This window comes from Malus sylvestris, chromosome 15 (genome assembly GCF_916048215.2).
Source record: "Malus sylvestris chromosome 15, drMalSylv7.2, whole genome shotgun sequence".
Taxonomy (NCBI): domain Eukaryota; kingdom Viridiplantae; phylum Streptophyta; class Magnoliopsida; order Rosales; family Rosaceae; genus Malus; species Malus sylvestris.
The window spans coordinates 12,808,618-12,817,784 of record NC_062274.1 but is presented as its reverse complement, the minus strand read 5'-3'; the positions used below and the strand labels follow the sequence as shown (position 1 = coordinate 12,817,784).

Sequence of the window (9,167 nt, the reverse complement as noted above, 5' to 3'; positions counted from 1 at the left end):
TTCTCCTAAGCAACCTTTGTGAAGGCTCCCTCTTGTGTGTTTATTTTGACTCATGTATATGTACATATTTGTAGCTTATCGGGGATATCAATAAATAAGCTTTCCTTCATTTCAACGTATTGTGTTAAATACACCAAAGCCTTCTTCGCTAAGTTCTTTGAATTTTCTTTTGTTGAAACTTGTATGTTGAAGCTTTCTGAGTGGAGCATGTAGGTTGGGGTAGTGTTCCCTTAATTTCCCGAGTGAGGAAAACTTCTCGGTTGGAGACTTGGAAAATCCAAGTCACTGAGTGGGATCGGCTATATGAATCTTAGAACGCCATTGTGCTCGATCCTGTGTCATGTCCTTCGTTAGATCCAAGTATCTAAGTCTTTTCTTAGAGTCTCTTCCAAAGTTTTCCTAGGTCTTCCTCTACCCCTTCGGCCCTGAACCTCTGTCCCATAGTCGCATCTTCTAATCGGAGCGTCAGTAGGCCTTCTTTGCACATGTCCAAACCACCGTAACCGATTTTCTCTCATCTTTCCTTCAATTTCGGCTACTCCTACTTTACCCCGGATATCCTCATTCCTAATCTTATCCTTTCTCGTGTGCCCACACATCCAACGAAGCATCCTCATCTCCGCTACACCCATTTTGTGTACGTGTTGATGTTTCACCGCCCAACATTCTGTGCCATACAGCATCGCCGGCCTTATTGCCGTCCTATAAAATTTTCCCTTGAGCTTCAGTGGCATACGGCGGTCACACAACACGCCGGATGCACTCTTCCACTTCATCCATCCAGCTTGTATTCTATGGTTGAGATCTCCATCTAATTCTCCGTTCTTTTGCAAGATAGATCCTAGGTAACGAAAACGGTCGCTCTTTGGTATTTCTTGATCTCCGATCCTCACCCCTAACTCGTTTTGGCCTCCATTTGCACTGAACTTGCACTCCATATATTCTGTCTTTGATCGGCTTAAGCGAAGACCTTTAGATTCCAACACTTCTCTCCAAAGGTTAAGCTTTGCATTTACCCCTTCCTGAGTTTCATCTATCAACACTATATCGTCTGCGAAAAGCATACACCAAGGAATATCATCTTGAATATGTCCTGTTAACTCATCCATTACCAACGCAAAAAGGTAAGGACTTAAGGATGAGCCTTGATGTAATCCTACAGTTATGGGAAAGCTTTCGGTTTGTCCTTCATGAGTTCTTACGGCAGTCTTTGCTCCTTCATACATATCCTTTATAGCTTGGATATATGCTACTCGTACTCCTTTCTTCTCTAAAATCCTCCAAAGAATGTCTCTTGGGACCCTATCATACGCTTTTTCCAAATCTATAAAGACCATGTGTAAATTCTTTTTCCCATCTCTATATCTTTCCATCAATCTTCGTAAGAGATAGATTGCCTCCATGGTTGAGCGCCCTGGCATGAACCCGAATTGGTTGTCTGAAACCCGTGTCTCTTGCCTCAATCTATGCTCAATGACTCTCTCCCAGAGCTTCATTGTATGACTCATTAGCTTAATACCCCTATAGTTCATGCAATTTTGTACGTCGCCCTTATTCTTGTAGATAGGCACCAAAGTGCTCGTTCGCCACTCATTTGGCATCTTCTTCGTTTTCAAAATCCTATTGAAAAGGTCAGTGAGCCATGTTATACCTGTCTCTCCCAAAAGTTTCCACACTTCGATTGGTATATTGTTTTAAAAAAAATGGTGGCCCCAAAACGCACTCTTAGACTTCAAAGCTTGAGTTTCGGGATGACCTATTTGACCTCGGAAACAAAAGCAAACTACAAAGTTTGGACTGTAGATTCATATCAGCTATTATAGTCCAAATATTTGACAAACAAACCACATAGAAATTGCCACCTCTTTCCGAAAGATGATGTTCAATTATCATTTTTTTTTTATCTTTCTCATTACGTAATTGTTTGTTTTACTTTTACTATACAACCAATTATCATCACGCGACTTTAATTTATCACACGACCAATTACGCGATGATGCATATACATGGTGTGTATCCAAGATGTTTTTATGCTCCATACTCTACTTTCAGATTGAGGAATGTAAAGGTTATCAATAAAAGTATGAAAGGCGCACGACGTTAGAACGAGATGAGAAAATAACTCGAGCCAATGTTCGAGTACCAGACACCATGATATTGAAATTTGCTTTCCCATCTAGCCATCCATGCATCTTGATGGATTCTGTGATAGTTTCGCTTTCACGATAACTTTTGCAAAGTTGGGTTTCCTTTACACTTGTTTCATGGGAAACTTTTCAATAGTTGGCACAATGACATATTCCGGCTTTATATCCATTAGAATGGCAAGCAAGTAAAAATAGTATTTCATCAATTTAATTATGACCATTCATTTCCCGTTCTACTGAGTAGACCGGCGTATTCAAAACGAAAAAAGCACTCCCAAAATAACACAAAGGATGACCAAATAACGACCCTCCGCAGCCCAAACATGAATATTAGAAACAAAATCAGATCTTATAAAAGCTAAAATCAGAATAATTGCTTTGCAATGGTGTATCCTTTACTAGCAAGTTACCGGTGCACATAGAAAGCTAAAATCAGAATAATAAATTGCTTAAAGTTAGTATTACCTACGAAACCTTTCAACCCTGTGACCTTAAACAGCCTCCAGGGAGAAGGAACCTAAACTTGTCTACATTCTTTAACAAGTAAGAAGGAAGATGAACCGCAGAAGTCGAACGGGGTATCGCTCCCATCTTCTTGATCAACTCCTTGAACGAGTACTCTTCAGGTAACATGTCGAAAAGATCATCTCCTCTACAAATGAGTTTCTGAATTCTTGAATGGTCAAGAAATTCTCTGCGCTTCACACGGTCCGCGTGGCTGTAAGCTGTCATCTTAAACACAAAATCTTCAATCCGCCGGAAGCAAAAACTGCAATGCCATCCTGCATCAGAAAATAAGTAGTTTGTCTGTCGTGAATGCTGATAGAAGGTACGAGGGCCATAGATGTGGGCTGTCGCCCGCCAGCTACTATAGTCCACCGGGAACTCAAACGAATACATGTAGTGCTTCAGCTCGAGATGCATTTTAGGTGGAATCCCGTCACACCACTGCAGCAATTTCACAGTATGTGGGCTTGGTATCTCATCAGTATCTGACATTATCAATATATCGCCATTGGAAATCCCAGCACGCCGAAGTAAAGCATTCATAGCTATACGTTGCTTTTTCTCAAGATCAAAGGGGTCTGCATGTGATCCTCGTGGGACAATTACACCAGGAAAGACATCGTGGATGATTTTATCCTCGGCAAAGGCAAATCTGCCACGATTTGAAGCAAAATAGAGAGGTTTCGGGATGCCAGTAAAAGTGGTATTTGCCTCGAAGATTACCAATTTTGTGACATATGGATAAAGCTCATTCCACCTAATATCAAGCATGTCCAACTCATTGCTGAAGATGATGCCATCGAAAACACGGCGGGGTTCATCCCGTATGGACCAGCCATGAAGGCGGCAAAGATGGTCCATGGTGACATTTTCAGCGTAGTAGTGTGGGAGTCGTATGAAAGGGGCTGGCGGCTTGTCCCAAAGTGGTCGGAAGAAATACAAAATTTTCTGGTAATTTGTGAAGAGTCCAAAAATACATGTAGGCGCAACTATCAACAGTATCAAGCAAAAGAACTTAGGTGGTCTTCTTCTGGAAGGAGAGTGGGGAGATCGCATTGCCATGCCTCGAAGAATAATTATCAAGAGGGGTCAAGAGGGGTAATACTTAACATGTCTTTCCCAACTTAACTACCAACATGATCATTGCTCAAACAATCTTGGATCACCTGCATGAAATTAATATGTAGATTAGATGCTAAAATAAGAAGCCATCCTGATAAAATGCAGCAATGCACTTGGCATAGAAATTCAATGACAGTTATTTCAAACCGGATTTTGGCAAATGCCAGAAAGGTAAGGAGCATATCGTAAAGTCACGCTTCAATTTAATCTTACTCTCACTAAAGCACAAGAAAAATGAGCAACTCTGCTTTTACCAGATATGGACATAGAATAAAAATATAATCAATAGTTTTGAAACGTTGTTATATAGGAAGTTAAAAAAAAAAAGGCATGGAGAAACTAGAAGATCCCTACAACAATCACGAATCCAAGTAGAACTCACTTGTTTCAGAAACGACGTTGATGTTAGGGACAATGCACCAGCTTTTGAAAGATCCAAAAGTTGAGATTAGGAAGGGTTTTGAAGTTTTCTTTCAGAATGCTCATAGCAAAAGACGGGAATTAATAAGGTGTAGGTTGAGCATTCCCTGCCTGGTAAGAAACCGAAATAACAGCCTCAAGGGGTAATCTTATTCTGCACATCTAACTTAGATTGCAAGCAATTCCTTCATCTTGTTTCGCTTCTGGGTCTTCGATTTAGGAGACCAAAAACCGAAAGAAGTTTATTCATCTAAGTACGGTGATCGCAGACTCAATCAAAGGGGCCTTTCTGCTGGAATTATAGCCGCGGATCTCAACATCCTTACTCATCCAAGGAGTTTTAAGTTAACACCCTAAACCCTACACACTATTTGAAGCCTAGAAAAATCTATGCAAGCAGCAAACATACTTTGCTTGCCTCAAACACTCAGTTTATTGTCTCTTCCCACCATTATTCATAGAGAGATAGCACAACATCACCAAGAGCAAAGATAGATAATTTTCTACTAATTACGTTCATGGATTGAGTATGTGAAATTTACTCAATTTAAAAGTCAAACGAAAATTTGCAGACTAGGGCGTAGCCAAGTTGACTAAATATGTGTGCTACTTTAGGTACCAAAGTTCGAATTCTCATTCTCGTAAAATTAGATTCGACTAGAATATCGCTCGAATAACAAGAAAAAGTTCAATCAAAACTCTCAACTCAAAACTAAAATTCAAAGAAGAATCCACCTTTATTACGGAAGAAATTAATGACCAAGAATCCAACTTGCACCAAAAAAATACTTGATTTAAGAAGAAATCAAAATCTGACCTTGCTGGAGTTGCAGGGGCTGACTGGGTGAGGAACAATAGTTGGCCGCCGCGCGCGCATTACCGCCGTAAGAGATAAAGAGAAGGCGGAGAATCCTAGAGAGAGAGAGAGGGACAAGCTTGGAGGGAAGATAGGAGGAGCGCAGAACCTGATCACAGGGGGGGGGGATCGTCTACAGATGCAACCTCGTACAGTTTGAGTTAACGACTTACACGTGTAAGTTGTGAGAAACGTGGCAATTTTTCATTGGTGCGTTTCGAACAAGATGGTTTGAGCGTAGGTGAGACGGTGAGTAGGTGAACGCTGGCACTCACAATAGTGGCAGATTCAAGAAGCTTTGGAATAATCGGCCCAATTTCTGGGGAGTAGGTCTCTGTTTGTAATTGGTAGATCAATTTTCAACAATACAGATTTTCTAATTTAGAAAATTAAGAGAAAGAAATCCGAAAAGAATGCATTTCCATTTATTACGGATATCCTACCGGAGCCCACGCAAGATGGATGTGACTCGCGTTGAAATGACACATTTGCCCTTGTTCTGAACGACCCATAGTTGTTTTCATTGTCTTGCTCTTGATCTTTCCAACACGCAAATGGAGTGACTTCTTTTCACTCACAAAGACGGCACCCTAATATAATGTATTTTAAAATTTTATATTTGTCTGCAAACGGTGGATTGACCCGGTAAACAAAAGTTTATCAATGTGCTCTTTCTTATTGAAGAATCGAGAATGCAAGATGACCATTTGAAATACTAATAACAATTCTTTTCGAATATTGAAACAAAAAACTTCACGCCAAGAACTAATTGATAGGTAAATTTCAACTAGTATCAAACGAACATTGAAGGTGCTGTCGCGTTGTATAATGATCGGTAACGATTTTCACGTTCTGTTTTCTCTTTGTGCATTCCTCCGTTTCTTGACTGTTCTCTTTTAACTTATGTAAACCAACTATTAGAAAAGTAAAAAATAAAAATAAAAAGAGTGCATAAGAAAAAAGAAGATGGGTGGCCGGCAATACACACGGGTCGTACGGACCCGTTTCTTTTTCCTTCTTATACTTTTCTTTTCTCACGCCACCCCCGTGGCTTTTTTTTTTTTCCTTCTTTTCTTTTAGGCACTGCAGTAACTTTTCTTCTCCTTTCTTTTTTTATTTTATATGTTTTATAATTTTTTTAACAATACAACTTCAAACGTTCATAATTATACCATTATAATCCGGACTCGCAAACAATTTTTACCTCTGCGTTCGTGATCTCGATATCTATTCAACAATATAATTTATGATCTTGAATGACCCACGAATTTTAAATAATTAATTTTCAGAAAAATATAAAATCTCAATAATATCAATACGTATAATATAACAGTGAAATTCAGGGTTTCACAATGTATTCGTTTGACACAAAACCCAAATGCCTAGCGACAATTGAGCTTGCCCTGGACGATCATTTTGCTGATGAAATAGGAGGCCTCGCCTGCCTATTCTAGGAGACTCTGAATCTCCGTGTCTGAAGTCACGTGCCTGCTCTCTTCAAACCTCTTGCGGACCTTCGTCGCCGCGCCGTTCAGCATCGTCACGTGTTCGGTGAACGACTTCCGTGTCGCTCATAGCAAAGCTTTGTACACGTTCAGTACTTCTGTTCTTGCCAACTCAATCTCTCAGCTCCACCCCTTTCAGTCCCCCCTCTCTTTCTGCTGTCCGGCCGTCTTCTTTGATTTGGACCCATGCCCCATCTTCGTCCATCTGAGTGAGTTCGATAAAATCAAGGGAGAGACAGAGCATATCACGGTCAGAAATGGAGGGATCTGAAGAAGTTTGATGATGTTTGAATTAGGGGTGAGAGAGAAAGGAGAGACATGAAGAAGTTTGCTGGACTTGCAGAGAGTGAGTGGTGGGTTTCGATTTGAAATTGAAGAAGGGAGAAGACTCTGGAAGCCTGGGATGGTTTCATTTTGTATAGTTATAGAAACGGGCCGGTTTGAAATCGAAGTAGAAACAGGCCCAATTTCTATTCCCCAGCAGTGCCATCCATAGCATTATAAAAACGGGCCGGTCCGGGGCCCTGTGGGTCTAAAGATTTGGACCCACCTCGGCCCGTTTGTCCTTAAAAAAAATTGAACCCGTCCCGAACTGTGATTACCTGCCCCGACCCTCAGGTCCTCTACCCGTTTGCCCACCTCTAGTCATAGTCATGTAACTCAAATGATTTAGAACATATTTTTTTAAGTTTAAAGTGCGTGTTCAATTCCCTTTCTCTAACATTGTTCGTATAAGAAAAAATATGTAAGTTATATGGACATTTAGCTATAAGATATAAAACATTAATTTTACTATTGTTGGGGAAATTTTAGGTGATTCATATGTTATACAACTGAACTGATTAGGATGTTCTATATTATAATTCCATATTATTATACATAGCAGTCGTTCAAAAAATCATCTGCAACAGGTCTCATGGGCCTATTAAAACTAGCTAGAGCAAATTGTTTAGTCAAATCTCGATGACCCATTGACAATGCTCCTGTCACTCCCATTAATCACTTCTCTTAAGCAAGTTCAGACGCTGCACCGACCGGATGAAACTTCTGCATAACCAAAATTAAAACATGATCAGTTTCTTAATCACTGGCTAGTTGAACAGAAGTTACAAAACCCTATACGTTAAATAATCTCATCAATGTATAATACTTAAATAAATATTGTTTAATTAGTTGATTAATCGAACCTCCAAGGAACATCTTGAGCTAATAGCCAGTCTCCCTCTCTGTCTTGATAAGTGAGCTTATAGTTGTTCGAATCCATCTGACCTGTTTCGCAAAGAATTCCACACGTGGAAATTGTTAAAACTTAAACCCGAAAATAGTGACACGTCAATCATGCGTGGCGCTCTGAAGTACTTACATTTGTCAAACATGTCCATCAAGGTGTCTGTGAGTGTCTGGAAAGATTGGTGGAGGCTCAAGTCAATCTTTCTTGCTATTCCCACTCCCTCCATTTTCACCTTAACGAATGTAGAATTGTTGTAGTACTGGTTTGAGTTTGATGATGAACCTGATCTGCCACCGCCACCACAGCCGTTAATATTTCTCACCGTTCCATTACCACCACCACGGTTGTTGTGGTGGTGGTGGAAGCAAATCTCCTTTCTCCATGACTTAATGGGCGGCCACCCCACCAATCCATCTCCATCATTTCTATACCAAACCAAATAACATGGACCAAATTATTAATTTATGGTTATGAACCTTTTTTGAACAATTTTTTTTTTATATCAAAACTGGAGATTAATTAAAAAAATAAATGTGCGAGTCAGTTGATCAAGAGACACTTGATCAACTGTCCTTGACTCTCACACTTAAAGCTCGAATTTTTAATTTTTAAATTAAAGTTATTTAAAATATATATCATTTTGTAAAGATGAAAACTTTGAATTAGAGAGAGAAGCTGACATTGAAGAAAGATATATAGATTATTACTTGATGACAACGGTAAAGCGGGAGTTGCAGTGTTGGCGTTTATTAGGGTTGTTGTCGTCCTCCTCCTCGTCACCGTCGTTGTTAGATTGCTTGTTCCAAAGCAACAAAGGCAGCGTTCGAGGCACGGCCGTTGCACTAGTAGTAGAACTAGTCTTGTCGTGCTCGCCATCATCAAAAGCTTGCGCAAAGCTGCGTTTCTTGTAGTTGTCATTAATACTACCACAAACCCTAGCTTCGTAAACAAAGCTGTTCAAGTCGAAGCCCTTGATTGGCGGAGAAGGAGGAGGAGGAGTGCTTGGAAGAGCGAGACCAAGTTGAAGCTCCATATCATGTAATCCAATCCAACAAGAACAAACAAAAGATTACCAATAAATTATGAGTTATAGAGAGAGAGTCTGGGGTTCAAGGGGTCTGGGTTTCTTGCTTTAATATATATACGGAGTGAGGGAGGGAGTGAATGGGATTGTGGAGGGACTAATTAGGCAGGGATGGGGGGACAAGAAGGCGGTGAAGGGCGGGGATGGGACAAGGAGTGCAGGGAACATTGGCTAAGATTGTCCGTATCAATGCTCCACTTTTAGCCGACCCACTTGCCCCTCATTGCTTTCTGAACCCCCAACACTATATTCAGAGATAGATCTTACATCCCCAATCCTCACGCACATCAAGGCC

At 40.4% G+C, this 9,167-nt stretch overlaps 1 protein-coding gene across 3 annotated transcripts; it reads right to left on the bottom strand.

The window, feature by feature from the left end:
• Window positions 1-2,477: 2,477 nt before the first annotated feature.
• Window positions 2,478-8,916, bottom strand: LOC126603410 (uncharacterized). 3 transcript variants are annotated; one of them, XM_050270242.1, is made up of 5 exons: window positions 8,496-8,916; window positions 7,921-8,213; window positions 7,745-7,826; window positions 7,561-7,604; window positions 2,478-3,643 (listed from the first exon to the last, which is right to left on the bottom strand). In XM_050270242.1, the coding sequence occupies exons 1-5, from the start codon at window positions 8,819-8,821 to the stop codon at window positions 2,625-2,627; spliced, it is 1,764 nt and encodes a 587-aa protein (XP_050126199.1). In that variant the 5' UTR covers window positions 8,822-8,916; the 3' UTR covers window positions 2,478-2,624. The 3 variants fall into 3 exon arrangements, with proteins under 3 accessions (XP_050126199.1, XP_050126197.1, XP_050126198.1); XM_050270240.1 differs by lacking the exons at window positions 7,561-7,604; window positions 7,745-7,826; window positions 7,921-8,213; window positions 8,496-8,916 and adding an exon at window positions 5,014-5,177 and having other exon boundaries at window positions 2,478-3,820; XM_050270241.1 differs by lacking the exons at window positions 7,561-7,604; window positions 7,745-7,826; window positions 7,921-8,213; window positions 8,496-8,916 and adding an exon at window positions 4,159-4,906 and having other exon boundaries at window positions 2,478-3,820.
• Between the last annotated feature and the right edge of the window lie 251 nt (window positions 8,917-9,167).

Excerpts from the sequence above, each read along its gene's own strand:
- LOC126603410 (XM_050270242.1), bottom strand. The coding sequence starts at position 8,821 with ATGGAGCTTCAACTTGGTCTCGCTCTTCCAAGCACTCCTCCTCCTCCT. Across the intron at positions 7,827-7,920 it reads GATGGACATGTTTGACAAAT|GTCAGATGGATTCGAACAAC; the intron begins GTAAGTACTTCA and ends TTTGCGAAACAG. Across the intron at positions 3,644-7,560 it reads TCTGAACTTGCTTAAGAGAA|TTGCGCCTACATGTATTTTT; the intron begins GTGATTAATGGG and ends TACTGTTGATAG.